General features: G+C 37.8%; 1 protein-coding gene across 7 annotated transcripts in view; it reads left to right on the top strand.

Moving 5' to 3' along the window:
• The window catches only part of ephb2b (eph receptor B2b), a 134,951-nt gene that overhangs the window by 55,491 nt on the left and 53,923 nt on the right, over window positions 1-25,537 (top strand). For all 7 annotated transcript variants that reach the window (XM_008409112.2, XM_008409113.2, XM_008409114.2 and 4 more), the window contains exon 3: window positions 3,027-3,711. In XM_008409112.2, coding sequence (XP_008407334.1) covers window positions 3,027-3,711 — 685 coding nt within the window. The remainder of the gene's footprint in view (window positions 1-3,026; window positions 3,712-25,537) is intronic.

Consider the following 25,537-nt stretch of genomic DNA (forward strand, 5'->3'; position numbering starts at 1 on the left):
TGCAAGTCTCTGCAATTCCTATTTTCCACCCAACCATCTAAATCAATATTACACTGAGAGTCCTTTACTCTACTGATCTATCATGTCTATATTGCTGATGTGAAGAAAAATTGATTGCTGGTTCTTGAGCATGCCGGTGAGTGAACCTGTAAATAGTTTTGTTAATAATGCATACATTACAATGGCAGTCCTATTTTTGGTATGTATTTTTCAAGCGTCTTGATGGTCCATCCGACATTTGTTAAATTGGTGTATTTTTCCAAATCTAAAAATATATATTAGAATTGATTTTGTATGCTTGTAATAATACACAAGGAAGTATTKTGTATATGAATGAATGAATATACTTTATTAAACCCCAGAGGGATTATGTCCAAGTATTGGACTTAATTTTTGTGAACCACGCAGTCCAGAAATGTTGGACTCAGATCATAAACATGAGCAATTAACGCACAAAACAGAATGCTTTTGTCTGGAGTTAGTCGGGCATTCTGTTTCACACCATTTAGCTTTCATCACAAAAGTGTGATCCTTTGTTCAGTAATGCATGTGCAGCATGAAAACTCATTTCCTTGTTAATAGGCTTGATGAAGTAGTTATAGYTTGGAAAAAAGACATTGCGTATTGACCCTGGAAAAATTTCCCAGTGATCCTGATCAATTAAAAAAGAAATTCATTCACATCTTATCCACATAAGAAAGCTCAGGGACATAAAATCATCTTGCCAAATAAAACAGGATTTCCGCACAATAATAACCTTGTGTTTTCATGTCCATCGTTATCTGAGGCAACCTCTTTCCATCTAGCTAATCTATCTTGACATCCAACACCATTGTTACCTCCACCTGCTGCAGTTAAAACACATGACCACCCTTTTAGAGCCCTCTTGATTAGAGCCAGGGTAAAAAARCTGTGAAAATGAAGACGTTTCTTCTAATTTCACACTCTGTGCTTGATCGTTAGGTTCTTATTATGCCCCATTTGCTTCCCTCCACTAGCTGTGATGAAAGGAGGGCAAAAAGGCCATGACAGGACAAAAGGAGGCCCTTCATCAAAACACATTTTGTTTGGGGTCTCCTTTTTTTTTTGTTCAACTCAACCCTTCCCCCCACATTACTGCCAACACTTTTTTTCTAGAGTTTCCCCTCTCCTGCATCCCTCATTAGTAGCCACCCCCACCTGTCTTCACATTCATTTTATTAAACTGCAATTGTTCAACGCTCTGTGCTCATCAGAACAGCCTGTCTGCTCCCATTTAATTGGCCCACRGCTTCCCCACTGCTCTTCAACAAGTAGGAAGGTCAATGGCAGCTCATGACCTGTGACGATGATGTCTGTCAGTAGTGGGCAAAAGACTGTCTTACCCTTAAGCCCCAGCATTCTAAACTGGCAAAATAAACATGCAACCATGTCTTTGTCCTGAAYGCCGCAGTGATGACCCTTAGGGAGACAGCTGTTTTTAAACAAATGTGAAAATTCAAATTGTTTTGCTCAGCAGTTTTTCTAGCTACCCTTCTTTCAATGGRTGTATAGTGTATATTGTGTATATCAGGTAAGTCTTATAGAAAGGCAACTTTAAAAACAATTAATATTTTGTCATTTTTTTAAGTTATACTTGCCAGGTAAAAAGACTTAAAATTGACAAAAAACAAAAAAAACCCCACAACTTTAGTTTCTATTGTTGCATTAGATATCTGTGTTTAGCCTGGCTGTTATAAAGGTCTAGGTCAAACCAAGCATCACGGTAGCCATAATTAAGAGGGACATGGGATTTAAGAACTAAAGCTGTTCTAATTAGTCAAAGTGTTTGATAGAATGCGCGTTTGTAACAAGAGGGGTGACTTTCTTCTCCCAGCCCGTCAAAATCTGTCAAAGTCCTCACTAAGTGGGCACTAATTTGAGAAATTATATCAGCTGTGAAGTGAAGAGTGAAGGGGGGAGAGAAAGTAGAATCTGCAGTGCAGATGCAAAGTTGTTCAGTGGATGAGAACAGAATTTTTTTTTCTTTTCACTTGGCCGAAATGCTTAGGTAGAGGTCGTGACCTGCAGTGGTGGTTGGAGAGCACAGCGTTTAAAGCTGTTCTGATCCATGGCCAAGGCAGAGGTTTCATCTGAAGAGGACAGTCAAAGTGTGAACTCAAAATGACGAGGCGTATATTCTCTTGGATATGTATTCATTCATGTATTTATTCTCTCCATAATATTCTTTATTCTCTGGAATGAAGAATATTCTCTTGAATATTCTTTACAAGTAAAGAATATAAGTAAAGAATATTCTCTGGAATACTCTTTGCAAGTGCGTCAATATAGGAAAGTTCTCTAGAATAGCATTGAACAGCTACATTCAGTTCTAAAAGAATAACTCATACAACATAAATTATGATTTATCATCTGTGTTGCATTTAAATAATTTATAAAGGTTTGCTGATTATGGCTTGCAGGAATTTGCAACATTACATGACACCGATAAAGAATTTGTAAGAAAAAAATAAAATAAATAAATATATATATATATATATATTTTTATTTTTTTTTTTTTTGTGTGTGTGTGTGTGTGTGTGTGTGTGGCTTACTAAACCACTTACCGCTATATTGTATGCACTCTGTTCTGATTGGAAATTGTAGAAAATGCTGCTTGTCACATAMTCTCTTAAAAGTATCAAATGCATCCTTGCAGATTGAGTTTTCAGAAGACTTTTATTTGTCATCGCCATGTAATCAATTTGATCATAATATTACTGTAAGCTGATTAGCGGCAGTAATCAACTTTATTACAAAGTCTCCATGAAAAAATACTTGCTAATCACTAGAGAAATTGCATTACCGGTACTTTAAGACAGTTTACATTAATAAGAAACATGCAACCCAGCCAGTGCTTTAATACTCAATTAGACTTAATTAAATTAATCAGAATAACTGTTTCCCTCAATTACAGAGCACTATTTGTCTTCCACAAGTTTAGTGCTACAGCCCAACTTAACCACAAGAAAAATATTTATCTGCTGTTTTTCTGTCCCCTTCCACAGTGGGAGGAGGTGAGCGGCTACGATGAACACATGAATACCATCAGGACGTACCAGGTCTGTAATGTCTTCGACAGCAATCAGAACAACTGGGTACGGACAAAATACATCAGACGTCGTGGTGCACAGCGGATCCACGTGGAGATGAAATTCTCTGTTAGGGACTGCAGTAGCATCCCAAATGTCCCAGGCTCCTGTAAAGAAACGTTTAATCTATATTACTATGAATCAGATTCTGACACAGCCACCAGAACGTCCCCGGCATGGATGGAAAACCCCTGGATCAAGGTTGACACCATTGCGGCAGATGAGAGCTTCTCGCAGGTGGACCTTGGAGGAAGAGTGATGAAGATTAATACGGAGGTGCGAAGCTTTGGCCCCGTGTCGAAAAACGGCTTTTACTTGGCCTTTCAGGACTACGGCGGCTGCATGTCACTCATCGCAGTCCGAGTCTTCTACAGAAAGTGTCCTCGAATCATCACTAATGGGGCACTGTTCCAGGAGACTCTGTCTGGAGCAGAGAGCACCTCGCTGGTGGCTGCAAGGGGAGTTTGTATCCCTAATGCAGAAGAGGTGGATGTTCCCATAAAGCTTTACTGCAATGGTGATGGAGAATGGATGGTACCCATTGGGCGCTGCATGTGCAAAGCTGGGAATGAGGCTGTGGAAAATGGAACCGTTTGTAGAGGTATGTGGTGGCTTTTTTATGTTAGCATCCTTTTAAGTCCAGCGAATCACTGTGATTTTCCACTATAACGGAGTGATCCCGAAGCACAAGGATTTTATTTATGCAATGACTATGTGTGGCAGTTCAATATACAGTATTGAAAATTTATTTTGAGTAAAATATAAGGTCATTCATAAAAAAATTGATGAAAGGTATACGTTTTATGGAGAGTTTAACTGAAGCCATCAACACATTTCCATAACAAGGTACATTGATCTCCTATTTATTTTCCAATATAAATATTCTGGTATATGACGTATTTTGATTATTCTTAAARGTTTTGTGGGAATAATGCTTCCTGACCATGACAAAATTAGATAGCTGTGACTGGGAGTTCCAGTCACTGCTCATTTTATAGTATGAAATGAGCAGTTAAAACTACCACTTTTTAAAGTGTAATTAAAGAATAATTTTCAATTCAACTATTCAAACTACATATATGCATTTTTTTTAACTCAAAGACAAATATTTCTTTCAAAATAATAAAATTACCCATTTTTTGTTTTGTTTTTCACCAATATGTCCTTTCTCATCAACAAAACAGACAGAAAAAAGACATTTAATTTGTCAAAATGCTGGTGAAGTGCCTCTACTTATATAACAGGACAAAGAGATTTTTTTTATTTTTTCAAAACTGGCCACATTTCTGTAAATTGGAATCCCTCAAAGGAGAATTGATCAAGCTTTTCAAAACATCGATGCACCCAACATTTACCTGCACCCTGCCCTATCCGTAGTCTGGCAGGTGGTATTTGGCCATTGTTGTTGGAAATCTTGATCACTCGGCGCAGCACGACATGCATAGCTTGCAGACTGGAGTCCTGCTGATCCGTCCAAGAACCTCAAACCACCCACCTGTGCTTCTGATCGGTTTATTCCTGCCTCTCATATGTGAGTCTGTAATTACAGCACTTCCCCGGAGTCTGTATGCTGGGAGGGAAATGGGATGGGTGCAGCCTTACAAACACTGCTGGGCAAGCTCAATGACTACTAATAAGGGCCGAGACAAGCATCTTCTTAAGGAACATAGGCCAGTAAGAAGCATTTAAAAATAGATAGGAAGTGCATGAAGCATTCATAATGTTTTTATTTTTATATATATATATATATTTATGTATATGAAATTCATTGCGAATGTGGCGAATTTAAAGATGGAGGTTTCTACTTTCCTTTCATCTTTCAAACTTGGCCACACAAGTTTATTTGTAAAGCACCATTTTAAAACAAGGGTATTTAAAATGCCTTATAAAGAAAAATAAAGGGAAATAAAAACATTTATATTAAAAACAAGAAATACATTAAGAAAATAACACCAAAACACACATTGCATAAAAGTCGCCCAAGAATGGAGCTGTGAGAAATTCATATGTGTTTGCTCAGATTTGCAAATTGCAAATGGTACAAAGTAATTCTGGCCTGCCAAATAAGATCTTAACTAATCTARTACACTACTGGATAATCCCATCTATTTTCCAGTCCATCAATTAGCGTGCTACGATCATCTGTGTTAAACTCAACACTAAGATCCAATAATGACACAGTGGTATTAGATTTATTGCTGATGTTTAAAAGTTTTTTTTTTTATTATTGATTCAGTTTTAAGTGTTGTAATATGACTAGAAATTGGATTACTTTCTGATCCACTGACTTCTCTTTGCCACCAAATGTAAGGGTAATTGATTGGCCAAAAAGTGAGTTGTGATTGGAGGATATACTGTAATTAAATCGGAATACATAAGAGATGAGGTCACTTCATGCTCATACAATTTGACTGTATTATGGTCTACAAAAACATAAAACAAAAAAGAAATGAACAATTTCTAATTACAAGAAATAAATACTTGAAAATAGAATTTCATCATTATTGCCCATTTTGAACATTTAATGTAGTAACTGAATATGAAAGCTTTAAAYAGGAACATACAATCTCTAATGCAAAATGTAATGCAGGACATTTTTTTACACCATGCAAATAGTTCTAAATCTCAGGATAAATGATTGTGAAGTTTATTGAAAGAAAATACAACACAGTAACACTGATATTATTCTGGTGGTTTCTCCATTGTTAGAAACCTCTTTTTGATGGAAGGCATAGCTTGTCTGCTCTCCAGTCAGCTTCCTAAAGACAGAAAACTGATATCAGCTTTTGAAGCTGTGGTCAACCACTGCCTTTCAGCTGCAAGAGCTTGGATAATAAATTGATCTGTGAAAGATGTGCCTTGCCTGCCAATATTATGGGGTAATGAATTGATTTACGAGAAGTGCCATCAAAGGGTTTGTAAGATATCCTCTTTCATTATGGAATTAGGCTGCCCCACCAACTCACAGAGGAATCAAGACTCAGACACTGTTTTGTACAACAAACCCTCTCTTCCAACATCTTTCCAACTAAACATGTAATTACGCATGTAACAATTAAACYGCTGGCAGGGATTCTGACAAATAATTATGCTGTCAAGAAATCTGTCAAAATATTGACAGCATAAGGTGGTGCTTACAGYAAATTGCAAAGGTYTTTTTCACTGCAATTGTCTTACAAGTGAGATTAAGTTTCCTCTCTAAGAACTGCAGTGAATGCAAGGAACCATGCAAAGGCCTTTCAGCAGAGACAGTCCTAAAAAGACAGATCTAATTTCCCCTCAGAGTCTTGAGGAGATGGTTCACCACAGTGTCACATCAGGTTTTCTTTGCTCTTGCCGGTTTCTCCAGATTGAAAAGCATTCCCCTCATTGGGGCACAACGAGAGCCATGTTCATGGGTGGAATTGCAAACTCCCTTAACAATGCCCATGTGTGTCTTTCAATGTAATCTGATCATCTAACCCCATGCTATTGTGAGTTCAAGGGTCTCAACTGTGGGAGTGTGTCTCATGTTATTGAGCAATAAAAGTTTGGAAGYAGATAAACTGCCACAGAGATAACAATTTGATTCATTTCTTGGTTGCATGTGTTGGGGAGGCTGTGGGGAAAGCGTAGTGACAAATRCGCTGTTGTTTGCTTAGCTTTCTAAGATCTAGCTGACGGGAGCTAAAGATAAATTTGYATARCTCATATTGTGARGGCGGCATAGAGAGGTGAACATGACTTTAAAGGTAGAGATTATCAGATTAACTTTTGTCAAATTGAGACAGATGTTGTGACATATTTACACCCACRCTGATTACACATAACATTATCACCACTGACAGGTGAAATGTAAAAACTCTGATGATTTTCTTCCTCGTGGTACCTGTCAGTAGGTGTAATATGTGTGGTTTATTCACATTAATATTTTTTTCCCCAAAGCTGATGTGTAATAAGCAGGAAACAGAAATAAATTTAAGGATTTCAATAAGTCTGACAATGGTATCTCCAATGACATCTTCTGTGGTTTTGAAGGCACAGCTTTTGGTCAACGTCTATCCATTCATCCATTGTTCTGGTGGTAAAAGTGAGTATTTCTCATGTGAATGTTACTTTGAACATACACACAGAAAATAATTTCATGGTGACTATGGCCTCTTTGAGTAAGACAGTGTTCTCTAACATAAAGAAAAATTGGCTWACAAAGATTTGGAGCAGCACAACAACCACTTTGAGTTGTTGACTTGCCCTCTAAATTCCTCAGAACTCAATTCAGTCTAGCATCTGCAGAATGTGCTGCACAARCAAGTCAAATTCATGTACGTTCAACTCTGCAACTGACTTAAAGAATCTGCGGCTAACATTTTGGGAGGTTGGTACAACATCACACCTCCAGGGATTAGAATGTTGGTCATTTAGCTTTCTGTCATTTTGTGTCTGCAGTCTTGTTATTAACTGGTTTTGATAACTTATTCCAACTAATTTTATACATTATGCTCATTGTCAATTGTAGGAAAGGTGGTTGACCCGCTCCAAAAAATATCTACCAGCATGGTTATTGTTAGTCAGTTTTTATAAATGAGAATTAAGGTAATGTTTTAGATAATAATTTAATTACATTATTCACATGATGTGAATAATTTTATCACCATTTAATGTCTTAATCCATTAAAATAAAGGACTCCAGAAAAAGAAATAAAAGGATTCACYAATTTCAGCCCAAAGTATGGGGAGATGGATTGTTCACAGAACTAGTAGGAAACAACACAATTTGTTGGTACAAAAGGGTGATGCAGTTTGGTGAATTGATTAATTGATCTGGAGCCATTTACTGCAGTCAAAAGGAATTAAAATTGATTTCATGACTTTACATATTCATGTCAACTTATGCTTTTAGTGAGATTTTGACTCAATACCCTTTTGTCTTTTATTTTCGTTTGGACAAATTCCTATCTTCATAATTATAAATATTTCATAATGAACATTTTCAAGTAAATTAAATAATTGTGTGAAATGTTACTTGGCTATCTTTATGTCACATGGATSATAACTATCTCAAGGTGAATTYGGAACAAGACGAGACCTTAAATGTCTCTGGGACATGTGGAAATTATCACCTGATCTACAACCTGAGTTTAATGTATATTGTACATTGACCCTATTTTTAATAAATAAATTGTAAACAGTAAATTGTCTCCTGGTGAGGAAGGCATCTGTTCTAACAAGTATTGTCAAGTAAGGTCTCTGTTGTTGCAAACAAAGCAATTGGGTAAAKAGAAAAGTCTTAAATTCTCGAATCAAACGTGGCCGTAGACGAGATGAGTTAGGGGATCTAGTGCATAGGAAGGAGCAGTGCAGACATGATTACATGAGAAAGAAGAGGGAGGAGGGAGCAGGCAAAAGCAGGAAATGAATCCCCATAACATACTGTCAGAATCCCAATTATTGCAGCTTCCTGGTCTGGAGAGAGTTTAGGGCTGGAAATCAGTGTAGCACAGACAAATTCACACCACTGCTTTTATTTCCCCTGCCACTGCTGTCTTTAATGGCAACACTAATTTACTAACAGTGCAAGTGGGGAACAACCCCACTGATGTCTGCCTTTCATGCTGGAATAAGACACAAAGAAAACCCAAACAAACACACCCCTACCAGGCTGTTCATTGCATTGTGTATTGTGTAAGGAGATAAAAAAAAGATTTGCATTGAGGTTTGGTAACAGCGAGACCAAAGCAGCAACAGAGGAGAAAAAGGCTATAATGTAAACACTTTTTAAACACCGTAAGCATCCAGACAACATTATAAGTAGRAGCCACACTTACTCTTGTTGATAGATGGCTTGCTCAACTGCTGTTGGAAGAGTCACAGTTAAGCATAAGGAATACAAATTAGAGCCTGAGCAGATATTCATTACAGCAACATTTGCTTGTTAAATGGCAGCACAACTAACATGACTTATTAGCCGCATCATAGGCAACATCTTTTGATTTCCATTACTAATCTTTTCATTTAGCTCTAGTGATGTGATGTGTATTCGATACAGACTTTGGCCTGTAAGCAATGTAGGATGTAAGCTCAAAGAGGTGTCAGTTTGTTCATAAAGCTGCCAGGGAGAAATCGAGAGTTATTAATAAATTTTGTAAAGATCTATTGCTAACTTGTGTAGACTCTTTATTTCATTCTCTGGAGCAAAATATCTGAAAACATCCTCCACCAAATAAGCAAATGTAACCAATGGCAAACTATTATTCACAATGAAAAACCACTCAACCCCTATATCTGTAAACTGACTTATATGTTTCATCTTAGTATTTCAGTTGAAAATGGGGGAGCATATTTGGAAAATTACATTACTACACCAATCCTAGCGCCTACATCACCAACTTCCAAAACCCAGCCATCTCACCACCTACTAAGGATGCACAGGAGGGTGCAACTAAAATKTAGCTGGCTAGTTTATCCTCTAACCTGTCACCCACAAAAAGCTTACATGCTAATCAAAGGTTCCATGAAGAAATCTATCATTATRATAGTTAAGTTTTCCCGTGTCCAAAAACGGGAAACAAAAGCATAACTTTGCTCCCGTTCTTTAAAAAATGTTGAAGCAGATGCTCCACTTTTTAAGATGCACAAGATTCTATTTTACAACACAACTTATCATGCAGTGAAATATTTTTCKTTTTTCTATTGTGCTCTGTTCACTTCTCTGATCTGTTTTAAGACTTATGTTGCCTGAGTTAAAGACACACCGATGAACAAGTCTTCGCATGGTTCTGCAGGATTCCAGTTTCTGCAGGTTTTTAGTTCTGTATATGTTTTTTGCTCACATGAATATTAATTTAAAGTTGAACGACCTCACAAGATTTATTGGCCTACTGTAAATTGACTGCATAAAGCATACTGATACATATACTTTCCATTCTATTTTTCACAGCACATCCATCATCCGTCGAAGTGATAATGTGTCCTGCGATTTCTTTGAATCTTGCCGAACTCGGAGATCGTGGCCTTTAAGCCTGTAAACGTTTTCCAGATGTTTCTGCACATGTTAGGCTCTGCTCCACATGCCCCTCTGTCACATTCCTCATTATCCAACACCATCTTTTGCATCTCAGATTCAGTCTGTTTGACCTCATATAATCCCTGTGCCTTCCTCCACATTACTGGTCATTGCATTTGGTGAGGAATCTTCCTGTGGGTCTGGTTCTTTGTTGTAACACCTATACACATCTCAGTCGTAACCCAATAGACAGCAGTCAGATGTCTGGTGTGTATCCACAAAAGCATAGCGGTTTGACAATTCTGAGAACTTATGATTTTTAGAATGATAAATCTGCCTTGAGCAGATTGTCCTGGAATATAGAAGTATACTGGATACATATCCTTCTGCGCCGGCCTCCAATTTCTCACCAGGGACAAGGCCAGGGATTTTTCACAATATCTCTGTGTACTCTTTTCGATGCCATAGCTCATTCTAGAGGAATCTTTCTTAGCTAGGAAAGGCTGATGACTCAAGCATCTGCCTAGATAAAAAATAGAAAACAATCAGACAGACTGTTAAGGAGAGGAATCCCTTCTGGGGATCAGTGACCTTGTTTTTTTTTTGTTTTTTTTTTAAGTCAGTCAGCACTTGGAAAATTATGATGTCTTTTGTTGTGTGCTTTTGGCTTAGATTAGAGTCATAAAACTGAGAATAGAGGAAAACGATACTCTTGACTGAAATGAGTTCAGAGTGTTGTGTGCTGAGACACACAACACTGTGTGTGCTGACTCCTCTAAAATCAAATGTACAATTCAATACAATTTTGACCTTAACTAATGTAAGCTTTTAATTGTGCTTTGATAAGTTCCATACAACATAGCATGGGGAATAAAACCACATTTAATAGGAAGTAAAATTTGTTAAATTTGTTTTCTTTTTGTTGACTGACCTCTCTCTTTTTGAATTGAAAATTGTGTATGGTTTTACATTTGTCTTTATATTAAATCCATTGACCTTGACAAATATATCTACCACTCTTTTGTAAAAAAATAAAATAAAATAAATATTTGTCTAATTTTTCTTTCATTGTTAAAAATCTTGCAGCTTTACTGGGAAGTATTGCCAAGGAAGTTGTATTCCAACTATATATATTTTTTTGTATTTTTCGCACTGTTTTTGTCTTTTTAATGCATAGAAGAAGAGTACCTGTTGGCTGTTGTGTTTAATAGGTCTCAGCACTGCCCTCTATCAATGAGGCATGGTACTTCCTGCCGCCTCCCCCTACGCATTTTCACTTCTCATATATGGCTGATCAGAAACACTAAATATATGTTARTCACATTCTTTAAATGTATTAGACTGTAGAACATCATCATATTCATATGTAAAACATGTGTAACTAAACAAGTATAATAATTATAACAGTCTTATAATGGGAGACAGTAATGGTCAGGCGCCAGCTGCCTGCTTTGCWCACATTTTGTGACACAGCACCACCAGTGGTGAGGCACTGCACTGCACCGGCCTCAAAAGGCAATGCGTAAGTGATTTTGACCATAGAAAATATCAATTAATTTTTTGAAAATTATTTAAATTAATTTTCTCTCATCATTTTTAGCATATGTTTTACTTCTGATAAGCCTATTTCAGTCGTCAAGATTACTGTTAAGGCAGCCTCACCTGTCTYTCCTGACTACACGTCAATGAATTCARATATGCTCCTTGATCACTCCATAACACAAACTCAAAATGAAAAGCAATACTTTGATTCATACATGTTCAGTCTTCTTCATAATACCATACATATATCTACCTACCTGCAGCTAAAATCCCTAATGTCACTGAGAAATAGCAAGAACAGATTTTAGATATAAACATGACAAAAACATCTGCTATTTATCTGGTATCTGTTTAGTTACCTTCACATATTTTCTGCATTTCCCATGAGATGCAATGTGATAACAGCATTTTATATAACCACTACCCATTGTGGTTGGAGGTTCACGTGAAGTCAGTTCAGAGCTACAACAGGTTCTAAAATAAGTAATACAACCCACAGACAAACATGTCTTCCTGGTGAGCTACAGGTGATTAAATATTAAACAGTTTCATTGCTGAAGCCAAGAAAAAGGAGACAGATATTAGAGTACAAACAGCATGGGGGAAGAAAGAGCAGAGTGTTGGGGGTGGGGATTCTAAGCCATGGACACAGAAAGAGCAGCAGACTCTTTCTCTTCCTCTCCACTGCCTTCTACCCAACTGCCCGACAGCATGTCAGCAGATAAACGGAGAAGATCATCCACATCTTTGCCAAAGCATCACGAATATCAACACTTTAAACATTCTCACACYAGGTTATTAAGCTCCTGCTGTTTTGCTCCTGCATAAGACAGATTATTTGGCCATCTGCAATATTTCCACTATTTCCTGATACAGCTCCTTTCAAAACACTTTTAGACTAAAAATAAGGGGGCTTTCTTTAGTTCTTGAGGCTAAAACATTTTTTCACCATATTTGGAGAGACAAGCCACCTTCTTCTCTACATACAAACAATAGTTATTTTTCCATGTAACTGACAGGGAAATTTGAAGTGAACTTTCAAAAATGTTGCAGGGCAGACAAAATTATAACTGGAGAGGGCTGGGAAAAGTAATAGTTGTCAGACAGAGGTAACTCAGGAAGAGTTCAGGAATCAATATTGGTTGGAATAATTATGAGGTTTTCAAAGGGGTGCAGATATATATATATATATATATATATATATGTGTGTGTGTGTGTGTGTATAATTCACATCAGATGTCTGCAACAACTTGGTACCAACTACTTAAAGATCTATGTAAGCTTGTATTGTGAATCTTGGTTATTGTCATTATCAATCTAACATTAAGGATTGTTTTGTGCATTTAATTTTCTTGGCAATAGAAGTTATTTTCTTTTGGCCTGCAGTTCTCAAAGACAAATAMAAACTGATTTAAATTAACAACCGACTYTGCTGCAGGAGGCCAAATAGGAAGAACCAATAAACTGAGAGCACCCTTGGATTCAAGGGCAATATCTCTGTTGACCTCAGTGAATCCCTGTGAGCTGACAGAGTCCACACAAGGTTGCTGCAGCCAGTGGGGCCTCTGCTGTGTTTGAGCAAAGTCAACAACCAACTCAAGCAGTTTATATTTGTATTTATTTTATTTTGGGATTTAATTCTGTGCTGTTTAGAAATCCATGGGCTAATGTCAACGCCAAGCACTGGGCTGATGTAGCTGAGTTTTCTGTCATCAATCTTGCTGGGAGGTTTCTGAGGAGTGTTTGAGTTTGAAATTGAACACATGCCTTTAAGGCCACATCCGTATAAGCAAAGTTCTCCCCTTGCACCAGTGTCAGGGACCTTGCTCTGTTTTCTTCTCTTCGCCACTATTCATGCTTTCCTGACTTGTGGGATAATTCAGGTGAAGAATATTTTATTGCTTAAATCAGTCATTATTCTCAGTGCCTTGCAAAAGCCTTCCCATTGAACATTTTCACATGTAGCCACATCACAACCGCAAACTATAATGGTKTTACTGGAATTTTATGCAGCACTGCAAAGTACCACATAATTGTTATTTGAAAGAGAGAAAAGACATGTTTTCTGGAAGCAAAAACAATTTTTTGAAACAATTCTTCTTACAGTTGCAAGCTTGTTTTCTTTACCAGTTTTGTATATCGAAAGATTTGAAACCATTTCCAAGCAAAATAGCTTATTTCCGATTGGTCAGAACAGCAAGTCTACTGACCCATGCATTGAATTTCTGAACTTAGACTTTTACTTTCATGTAAATCGTTTGAGTACAATTCTGGTTGTACGTTTAGGKTTGCTGTCATCCTGAAAGCTGAATGTCTGCACTAATCTCAAGYARCCTCTTTCATTATTWCTCCATTCATATTCCCATAAACTTMAACTAGTTTCCTTCTTTCTTGTTTAAGGAAAACTAAACGAGAAACAGATTCTAAAAGTAAACATTTTAGCATTAACATAAAGTTAACCTCTTATAGCCAAGTAGTCTATTAGTCTATTTTAGGAACAGTTTTGAGAATTAATATGTTGTATTTGAATGTCAAATAATTTAAATTTGCCACCTTTGCAATACCAGCTCTAATGATGGAGTTGATGGTAAACTAAGCGAATAATGGAATATTGTTGGTGTTTGGTGGCATGAAGTCATAAACAAAATAATGAGCTCTCAATATGTGGCTGTTGCTGCCTCTTCACCTCATGGTTCACATCCTGTTTTTTCAAGAGTCTGTCTGTTTTCCATTTCAGATATCACACTCTCATTGTAATAACTGGTTTGGCTTTTTTTGAATCACGGTGCTCAATTAAGTCTGTAATTGTGCAGGATGAGCATACTTGATGCTGCACAGAAAACAATCTTGGCCTGGTTTAACAGTTGAAGCCTCATCCGGGAGGGGTTGGTGTTTCATTGCTGCAGGGGACAGATCAGTTTTTTAAATGGACTACTTACAGAAATTTCTAGATGTTAAAACTTTTTTACGTCCCCTTGGGCAGCAACTAAACAAATAAATTACTCCGTATAATGAGCTGTTTCGCTCTCCTGTGGTACTTTTAAGCTCTGGGCACAAAAGGTGCTGTTGGACACAGCTTTTTAGCATCTTTAAAGACTTGTAAGAAACTGGGTTCATCCAAAGGGTACAGATTTTTTTTTTCAACTCATGCCGTGGAAGATGAAAGGGATTGTACAAGCTGCCAGGCTTATCCTTATCTTGTCAGTGARAATATTCTTACCAGCTCATTATACGCATCAGTAGCATGTGGGTTAGAATAATCTCTCCATATCCCATCTTTCCTCATTCTTCCTTGACACCTTTAGGTATTTAGAGTTTTATTTTTACTTTCTTTTCCACAGTTTGTTTAAAGGATTATCTGTTTATACAAAGGTTTAAAAAGAGGAAAGTGGTGAAARTGTTATCAGTAATCTTATAAAAAGACTGATCTGGTTTGCTTTGTCTTTTTCACAGTATTTATTTTTGAAAGCTCTAAGATTGTATGAATCATCGTCTTCAGTCCCCATTATGTTTATAATTAGATAAAAATGTATTGTTTTTTATGTTACATCAAGCTAAATTTTAAWCCTATTTTTGTTCAATATCCCACAATCCCTGGGCAATTCATAGTGTAAAAGTTCTATTATATATWAATGTACATATTTAATATAATATATACAGTAAATTTAGCATGCCTCTTTGGAAAAGCAGAATTATAGACAACTTAGCTGATACTTTTACATTAGGAATAGATCAATATTTCTATTATTGATATGGAAAAATTCATYATCGATAGATCTAAGTAATTTATTTATATCCTGAGTTTATAGATTCTTACAGGATAGAGCTGATTACCAAAGATTAAAAAAAAATCTAGAAATTCAAGTCTGAGTCTCCTGCGTGGAGTAATACCTCAAATAAGAARTGAACAATTTTTTATGGTTRTTTTTGACTTACTATTTCCTTAAATATTGTTCCATTACTTTCCATCTGCTTCAGATCAACAACGCTCAAACTCAAAGAGAGAGACAGATTAGAAATAACAACTACTAAAGTAGAGACACGGCAAACGGGCTAAACAGAAGAATCACGTAGCACGGTCCTCCGGTTTGACATTAACCACCCGCCTGTGTTTACTACAAAGCCCGGATTGGCCTCGCAGCGTATTGATGCCTGGGAAATGCCTGCTTCGTGCTGGGACCAGTGTTCTGGTTTATTGTGGTCATCTCGATGCTGTGTGGTCTCGACAGAGTTATGCTGGCTTTTTAGGTGGGCGTTGGTGGGGCGGGGGTATCGGTGCATTTTCATGTGCAGGGTGTTTTCATTACACCCCACCAACATAGTTTGTATGGAACAGCCTCTAGACACACACACCATGGACACCGTTTTCTCCTGTCTCAGTATGGGTGTTGGTTCCTCTCTCTGAAGTAACAGGCTTAAAGAATTGCCTGGAAAAGATTAGTCACAGCCATTAATGGCAGCGTTTTCATTTTGCTGTTCCATTGTCTTAGGGTTTTTTTTTKACCCTCAGTGTGCAAAGTTATCACAATGGTGAGKATTTGGCTGAATGTAAAGCACAAACCTTGGCACCTCACAGGGAGACACCGCTGGAATAAAGAGCTGAATTGCCAAGACTGACAGAGGAGGGATTTACAACATAAAAGAACATGATACAGTGTTGACCTAGAGAGAACTCATGGATGCACAGGAAGAACATGCAGTGGTTTTTGTCTTTAAACTCTCCTATGGATGCCACTTTTACCCAGTCTCTTTCTTATTGTTCATTCATGAACAGAAACTAAARTGAGATCTCTGTTGTCCTTTTGTGACAAGTTTTGGATGAGTTCTCAGTGTAGTTTTTGTAAGATTGCCACTCTTCAATGTTGAGTTTTCTTTCTACCTTTGTGGGTAATGMCTCTCAATAGGGTTCGCGTAAGTCCCAAAGCCACAGAAATGGCTTTATGACCTTTTCTAGACTGAACGATATCAGTGACTTTGTTCCTCATCTTTTCTTGAAGATTGTTAGATGAGGGTGTTTAGAGTTGCTTTTTGAGATCTTATGTCCTTCTTAATGCTGTCAGATTCTTCTTTAAGGGATTACTTGACTCTGAAAGTCTGGTCAGTAATCTGACCTGTGTGCTTTGTGCCATCCTTGGGAAAAAAAAAGTGAAAGTAATAAATAAATAGTACTGTACCTACTGAACATGTTTATTTGCATAAAAATTGCAATACTATTTATAAAAGCTAGTTCTTCATGTTGTCTTTCTTATCACCTTGAACATTACCGTTGCAGCTAACTGGCATACTTGGCCACCGCAAGGTAAGTCTCTGCTCTCCACAGAGAGCATCTCTCACTAGAGAAGGCGACTTGAAGCCTTTTGAATCCAAAATGAGCAGCCATCTCTTAAGCACACAACTGACACATTGATGTCTTTCATCCCTTGTAGAGCTTTGTTAACTCCTCCTTGCGACCTTCTTTCTAAATATAGCAATTCATGTATTGATTTGGGGATGGTGTGCAGTCACAGCACGTCTTTGCGATAATGACCTATTTCAACAGATTGCTTGTAGATATGTATTTTTTTTCTTTCTGTGTTGAGTCTGTAGAGAGAAGACATATATGAACAATCTGTTTTATCTCAAATTGAGAGATTGAGTGGAGATCAAACAAATCATAGAATAGTTTTATTGGTTCATATGGCCAGAAGCTATCATGTATTCGTAATGGCTGTAGGCTAGCACATATGTTGTCAATGCAGGAACCCTGTAGGAGTTCATTTTAAAGAATCTTTGTATAAAAATGGGTTTATGCTGTTAATGCTTGTCCATGATCATGTGTTTCATCATTACCCAGTACTGTGCATGGCTGTGACATTGCAAGACAAGAGTCACTTGAGTCTCCAAGCAGCTCAATTACACATGGATCATTCACAGTGTTWTTCCTCATTGGGATTTAAGAGTGGCAATGGGGAATAGGTCCAACATAAACTTGGCAATAGATGGTGCTAATTCCATCTGTGAGAATGCCGTGCCAGCAGGCAAACATCCCATTACTGGATGACTATCATTGAAATCATATCTCAGACATGTGTTTTTATCTGTCAGTAAAGTGCTGCAAAAAGATGGGCAATAACTGGATCACTGCAGCACTATTCAGAGATATTGTCACTGTTTAATCAAAACATACAAATGTCATGCCCAAACACTTCAGTATTTATCTTTTTGTTATTCCAAACTAAACAGCAGCCCAGTCAAATGAAAGCTGCAAGTTGTCTGGTCTTGTCTGATAATCCTGAAGTATGTAAAAGGAAACAACATATTAGCTATAGCATACTTTCAATTTTAATACAGTAATCTATCATTCAAAGCTCATTTATCAATACTACATTTTCTCTCGTACTCTTTTTAGGATTTGGACTTCAGTGGAAGCAATTATTTCATAGGACTTTGTTGCATTTTCATTTAGCTGGGAGATCGCTATCAGCCACATCAAACCCTCAGAGACCATAAGTCCTTCCTCCTTCCAGACCTTCCAGGGTCCGCCACAATCAGGCTTTTGTGAGTCCGACTTGTCTGTCATCTCTCTCTGGTTCTGTTCATGCGGGTCTCGTGCTGAGAACGTGGTCTCTCGTACACTGCAGTGAWCACAAGCTAATTGAGCTTGCCGAGCCAGAACCTGTTTGTGCGCTGATAAGATGATTTACATACTTTACCTCTTTTTATTGGATGATAGTCTTAAAAGGTTTTATTAATTTATTTTCTCTGCAGGAAATCGGCAACAAAAGATGGAAACATCTCTGTACTTAAAAATTAGAATGTACCTACGTTTCTTTACATTTGTCGTTAACAGTTATTTTAGTTGATAAAACCTTATATGTACCAAGTAGTTTGTTTTATAAATTCCTTTGGTTTTGTTGGCTTTTTTAAAAGGAGGATAGGATAAAGGATTTTGGTAACCTGATCTACAAAGACACACATGCTTGACAAATGTACATAAGCCCTGTCTGGCATTTTGTGGAAAACCACATCTACCTGGTATTTCTGCATTGGCTAAGACGTCTAAAGATTATTTGCACATGGCATTTCATATGTGTGCTGCAGATGGGGATTTTAGTCAATGAGTGCAGCTGACACGACCCCCTCTAGACTCTCTGGGATAATCCCACTGCCTCCAGGAGCTAAAGACTAATCTTCCAGTATTTTTTTGCAGACCCTCACTTAGTTGAGGCTGCCCAAAATTCTTTTTAATGTTCATCAGGCTTTAAAAAATTGGATTTTAAACACGCTTTGTGTGTGTTTTAGAGTAGGTGAGTATGTTTATATTAAACAGTTTTTGTGTCCCGCTGCAGCAGATCTCTTCCATTTAAGGGAAAAAATACATGCAGTTTTGATGATTCACACACCTGTCAGTTTATGCCTAAGAACAGAAGCTTTCTGCCAAAAGGAAGACGAAGCTACTCAACCATTATATTTTTACAGTGACCCTTTCAGGACTGCAACGTCAGTGTCAAAGATGATATGTGACTGGCCTGTGCAGATATGTCAGATGTGCACTGATGGAATGTGCAGAGGAAAGCCAAGAGGGAAGCTACGCCTTCAGGCTGGTAGACTGCTTTAGGGTTATACATGTATACATGTGGTATTACCAGATTTTATTCATATGATTAACTTTGCTTAAACAGGAATCCCCTAAGCAAGTACACCTGAGGCCTTCCCCAAATAGAAAGTGGGCCTTTCAACATATTTGTCCAAAAAGAAACAGAATACAGCTGCTACATTTAGCTGTCAAACATTGCATGAAGTATTATACAAAAGGTATTTCAATGTTAAACAATGAAAATGAAAACTACTAAGCCTCTTAAACTCCTCCATTGAAATATAAAAGACTCATTGCCAGTTATGCTTGATAGYAGTTACAGCTTAGGGTATCACCACCAGTTATTAGGTATAGGGGGAGTCATTTTTTCACAGAAAAGTTGCTTTGGATATCTTTTTCCATTAATAAAATATTTTGGTCTCATTAACAATGGTTTGATCTGTAACATTTTAGATTGAGAAATAAAAAAGCTAGGTGTCATTTGTCTTCCTGGGGCAGTGCTTTATATTTCTTTGTAAGGACTTTTAACATTCTAACCCTGCGTGGGGTAATGTTTATTTACATCAGTTGTCTGACCCTGAACTTGAATTTATATAACCTCAAAGCACCTGCTTTGCCTCATGGAAGGGACACAGTGCTTACTTCACTATTCTTAGATAGTATCATTGTGGGGTTAGACCATCCCTACACAGGTGAAACCGGAATGAGAGTATTTCTGGGAAACTCCAAGCCCAGGGTTTCAAAGGTAACAAAGGATGTCCCTATCTCACCAAGTGCCTAAGCATCGGCCCTATTTCTGTGTGCGAGTTGGGTGCTTAATTTCACTGACCTGAGGGGTCGACGATGAACAACCACCATTGATTACTACAAAGATCAGCCTTCCGAGTCCCCTCTTCTATCAGGGTTAAGGATGTAGTAATGGGGGAGTGAAAGACACTGTGTAGGCGTATGAATAGCATAGGGATGCCTTGTTTTCGATGAGTCAATTACATAAAGGCTAATTAGTCAATCCATTCACTCAGTAAAAATTTGCCCAGGCCACCACTTCTCTCCACAGCTATCATTGGACTATTTAATACTTTATATGTTTAAACATCAGCCATTAGTGACTTCAAGAGTATCTCCCCCAGAAATACCAGAGATGGTGTTGAGTTCAAGAGATGGTTGAATGGCATTTGTGGAAATGTTGGATTTTAAGCCCTCAATACATGTTTTTATCCAAAATCCAATTGTGGGTGTTCAGATCACCCATGTCATTTCATGACTTAAATTTGCATAAACTTATTATCCATTCGAGTGCCATTATCAGATCAGTGAGTACCACCCAAACTGTCTACTTTATATTTATTTTAACCACAACTTGAGTCCTTGAAGTCTGTCAGGTTGGAAATGTCTATTCAAACTCTATTTTTTTTATAAGATGTTTAAAAGGCTGCCCACAAACAAAAAAAAACTATATCACCATATGTTTATACTTCTCATTGCAACAGAGGAGTTTGGCTGTATTTAAGTATGTTTGTGTATGCAGTATAAGCACATGTGCTTACTGGATGCATGATTGCATGCAAACTATTCCCATTACAGCTGCTATACTTTCTAGATAAGATGGATGTCAAAATTTGCTTTAGATTCCCTCCTGCCTCATCAAATGCTTGTAGGCAGAAGAATTGTTATAATCTTGAATAAATACACTGCAAAGAAAGATGACYGAAGATAAAAAACAACTAATTTTGAATAAGAAAAGTAACATATCTTTTGCTCTTTATTTGGAATGTTCTCTTTGTGTGATTATAGACGTGCACTGGAGTTGTACACTGGGACAGTGATAGTCCTCAACACCAGCTGCTTCTTGCGATGCATCCCCCACCGCTTCTTTCCTCCCTCCTATCCTTCCTCCTTCCCTCATCTGAGACACTCCTTGTCTCTACTGACTGGACAACACACAACCCCTTTATGCCACCTGTCTATCAGCTAGACTGCACCTTAGGGAGCCTCCGCTGCTGAGCTTAGAACTGMCGCTTGCTGCCTTTGTTTGGACTCTGGTAAAGCTGTTACCCCCTTTTCCTCACCCCTCTTTCCTCTCGTTTTCTGTTCTCTCTTGCTCTACGTGCTGCTCTTTACAAACAGACGAACAAAAAGACACATACAGACAAGTGATTGCCTCCGTCAGCTATTTCCTACAACTGCCTCGAGGCACAAAGGACTCAACCACCACAGCACATCCCTCAGCTTGTTTCACCTATACTCGCCAACTGCTTGCTCTGTTTTATGCAGAAACAAATGCTGACTGTTGGAGCAGATACTAATGATTACATTTTACAAATTCCAAGGGGTGTTGAAACCGTCACACGGCATTTGGAGGGTGTTTATTGCTTGTACTTGGCTGTATATTTCAACCAATATGGTTTATCTCTTTCAAGGCAAGTGTAAATTCAACTCTGACACACTGCCCATCTTTAGTGGGTCGCTGAGGTTATTTATAATTAAATTGTCTCACCAGTCCCATTCTTATCCATCCCTTATCTTCCACCTCCACTCACCATGCTCATCCACCCAGTCCCAGTATCATCAGCAGTCTGTGGCTGTGATCAGGGCTCTAAGGTCCGGGTGCAGCCTGCAGAACGGAGCGGGGAAGCTGCCTTACATAGCAATCGCGCCTGTTGCCCTAGCAACTGGCTGTCCTTGAGAAAAGGGCACGTTTGGGGGTTTTGGAGGCTGAGGTGCTGGCAGCCCCCAGTCAAAACTCATAAAGAGTTAAGACACATCGATCGGTGCATCTAGGAGAGCATGTAGTGTAAATACAGTCGCCMAGAAGTGCCTTARAATGTATGAATCATGGGCTTAGGTAGCTGTGCTAAAAATTGAGGGGTTTGACATGCAAGTAATTTTCTCTTGTTGAGCAAGAGGGGAAATAAAATATTTTTTTTCAACAGGGCCCGTTTTCAACCAGCTGTACAGTGATCAGGCTTTGGTGGATGTTGCTTCAGGGATGGCTTGCATATTTTGGTCCATCAGTTGATTTGTTCTTGTTAAGGCCCTGCCTTTTTGTTTGCCTCATCAAAGACAACATAATACTTTGATATGTGAACACTACAATATTCCCTCATTTTATTGCCAGTCTAAGTGACTTGACGTTTAATGATGTTTAAGTATCTTTTCTGTATTTTCCTGGTTGTGATGTAGTTGACTCCGGGCTGATGTTGTTACATGCACACTTTCTTTCCCTAGTTGCACCTCATTTTGTACCAATGCATTGCTTTGTCACCCCCTCCCAATTCTGTTGCTTCCCCAGCACTGCTGGATGCAGCTAATTGTGAAAATTAGCTGCAGCCAATATATTTTAATAATGACCTGTTAAAATGTATTGGATACCAGCCCATCGTCATGACCCTAGAAGGATAAGAGGAGATGGTCCATGGATGGCTGGATCACATCTCAATGCCACCGGCCTACATTTATCTTAGATTTTTATTTATTTATATATTTTACTTAATCATTTCAATTATGCTATTTCTTAATAAATAATCAACGTGCATTCATTTGAAAATCTTACCCGTTTTCAGTATTGTATGTAATTAATTAGTTGCTCTGTCTATGGGGTAATGTGAGCACAGGTAAATTGCAAGTGAAAATTTGATAATTTCAACTTAAAAAAAACTACAATTTTCATTAACTGACATTTCTTTCCAAGTTTTACTAATTATCTGTCATAACACATAATGGAATAGAGGGATGATTTCCATATGATGAGCATTGTGCAAGGTTTACGTTCCGTCCCAAACGGAGATTAATGCCGACACTCTGGCCTGCCTCCTGCCACACCCCAGTCATCTGCAGACTGGTGTACTAAGGGACTCACTAGCAATGTGATTGGACATTCTACATCCTCTGGAGAGCAAGCTGTCAAGTGTTCTGCCTGCATGAAATGACCCTTTCCACATTGTTCCCCATAACCACCCACCACCCTCTGAACTTGTTCATATCATACTCTGTGTCTATGCATTGGCTCAGATGCTTGTAATTTCACCATTCCACATTTTTTGCCTCTTTTTTCCCCTCTGCATTAGAAAAGGGGGGAGGGGGGAGAAAAAAAAACTGAGACGGCAGTGAAAATTCCAGACTTTATTACTGTTCTGCATGCATAAATCCWGTGATACTCTCCTTTCATCTGTTTCCTCCTTTATTGACAGATGGTAGTTATCAGACGTTATGGAAAAGCTGTGGTTAGGATAGTTTTCAATTATTTCCCCCTCGTTGGAATTTTTCACTGATAACCACAATGCAAACAGGCCAGTTTTTAATCAGAGGACCAACAGAAGTAATGCTTGGCACATCATCGTATTAATTTCTGTGCATTTTGTGTAGGAGGTGATGGGGTTGACTTTGTCCACTACTCTACATTTCTGCTAAATGATTGATCCCCCACTCAACACAACCTTAATTTATGAATTCTGTAAGGCATCCATCAGAAAGATTTTTTTAAAAAGCAATTTATTTGCTTCAATGTCTTCGGGGCAATGAGCTGGTTAGATCTTATTCTTAGTTTTTACAGTTTTAAAATAATTAAGTAATTATTAGAAAAATAAAAAATTACTTGCTCCAACATTTATCTACACTGGTTTTGCCTACATTTTCTTTCAATTTACTACAACTGAATTGGCTCGGCTAAATTTTGTTTTGACTTTTGATTAATGGATTTTTTAAAATTGAATTTAAAAAATGTAATTCTATTTTTTATTTTGATTAATATTAAGATGTGATGTCAGCAATAGAAGAAAGTTCTGCATTGTGCCTGCCTATGTTATGTCTGGGAGTTCATTGAGGTAATGATAATAAGGTCACTTGGCAGCCAGTGAATTTACTGTGGTTGTTTCATGACCAGTGTTTAGCTTACAGATTAGCTTCAAGTACTTGTGGTGTGGTGCTCTCCACACTTCTTTTTGTCCTTGCATGTACTAAACCTTGTAATGGTAAACATTTTATATGTGGCATACATGAGGTGAAGCCCTTGCAGTGAATTGAATTTGTCCTCTGGACAGTGGCCATACATGGATTGTTTACAGCTCGTTTGATGGCTCCTGTTTATTTATATTTTGGCGTTAATTAATTGGGGAAGGATGGACTTAAGTAATCTCTGGTTGTGTGCCTGTGCTGCTGGACTGTGTCCTAGGGTTTATATTTGCTGAGGGCATGTACATTGTGTATATTGTGTCTATTTTGAGCCTCGGGCTTGCCGAGATACCTGCTCTCTCAGACCTCATTTCCCAGGTTTCCCACAACTCTAGCTAATCTGCTGCTAACTTCAGCTCCAAATCTGTCTCAGAGGAAGCTGCAGAAAATATGGGGATTTGGGATCTGAGCTCTATGACAACTGCTGAAGAGCTGCAGCTTAGAGCAAAATGCTGAGAAGAAAAGTCAGTTTTCAATAAATTTGCTGTCCTGCCGTATTCCATGATATATGTCCCTCGCTGCACACAAACCCACTCTGCCATGCACTACAGATGTCTATTAAAGATTTACATTAGGGTGGAAGACGAGGGAAAAGTCAGGGTTTTTTTTTCCACTTTCTCTGACCAGCACTACAAGTTGCTGTTTCACTCAATTTCTTTAAACTTTTTTGTGAGAAGAGTTTATAGTACATATATGAAAAAATATCACAAGTTGCAGGAAAAGCTTATCTGTAACAAATACATGATCATTAATCAGTTCACATCTGGACACATTACCCTCACCTTTTAGAAGCGGCTTGTATGCACCGTCCTGTCCTTCTGGTAAACTGATTATAGAAAGCACCTTGTTTTAAAAAGCACCACATGCAGGCAGCAGAAAAAACATGACAATTAATTTAAATAAAATATTTTTCATTCTTCATATTACATAAAATTGTATTTAAAGATTCAAAAATCAGTCAATGGCCTTTATGCTACATAAAGATCTTGTATGTTCTTGTCTTCTGAAAGAAAGTCTTTAACATATTAATAATTAACATTAATATGATAATATAATTTATTCCTCATCTAGATGCTTGCACTTACAGTTAAATAAAGCCTGGGATAAAAGGTGTTTCTTCTTTTAGCAGGTGGTTCTTGGTGATGTTGGGATGCTGCCCTGGCTTTCTAAAGATGGGTTTCTTTTAAGATTTAATTGGGGGACACAAGTGAGTGTTCTGAGTTTTTAAGTGATTTACACCTTGCGGGTCAACAGTGGTGACACACTGTCTCTATCCTGGCTTAGAGTGTGAGAAGCAACACAGAGTTCCAGACTTTTTAATTGCACAAGACATGGAAACCTGGTGGGAGAAATGAATATATCATTTGTGTACGTTTG

Source organism: Poecilia reticulata, linkage group LG5 (assembly GCF_000633615.1).
Source record: "Poecilia reticulata strain Guanapo linkage group LG5, Guppy_female_1.0+MT, whole genome shotgun sequence".
NCBI lineage: Eukaryota > Metazoa > Chordata > Actinopteri > Cyprinodontiformes > Poeciliidae > Poecilia > Poecilia reticulata.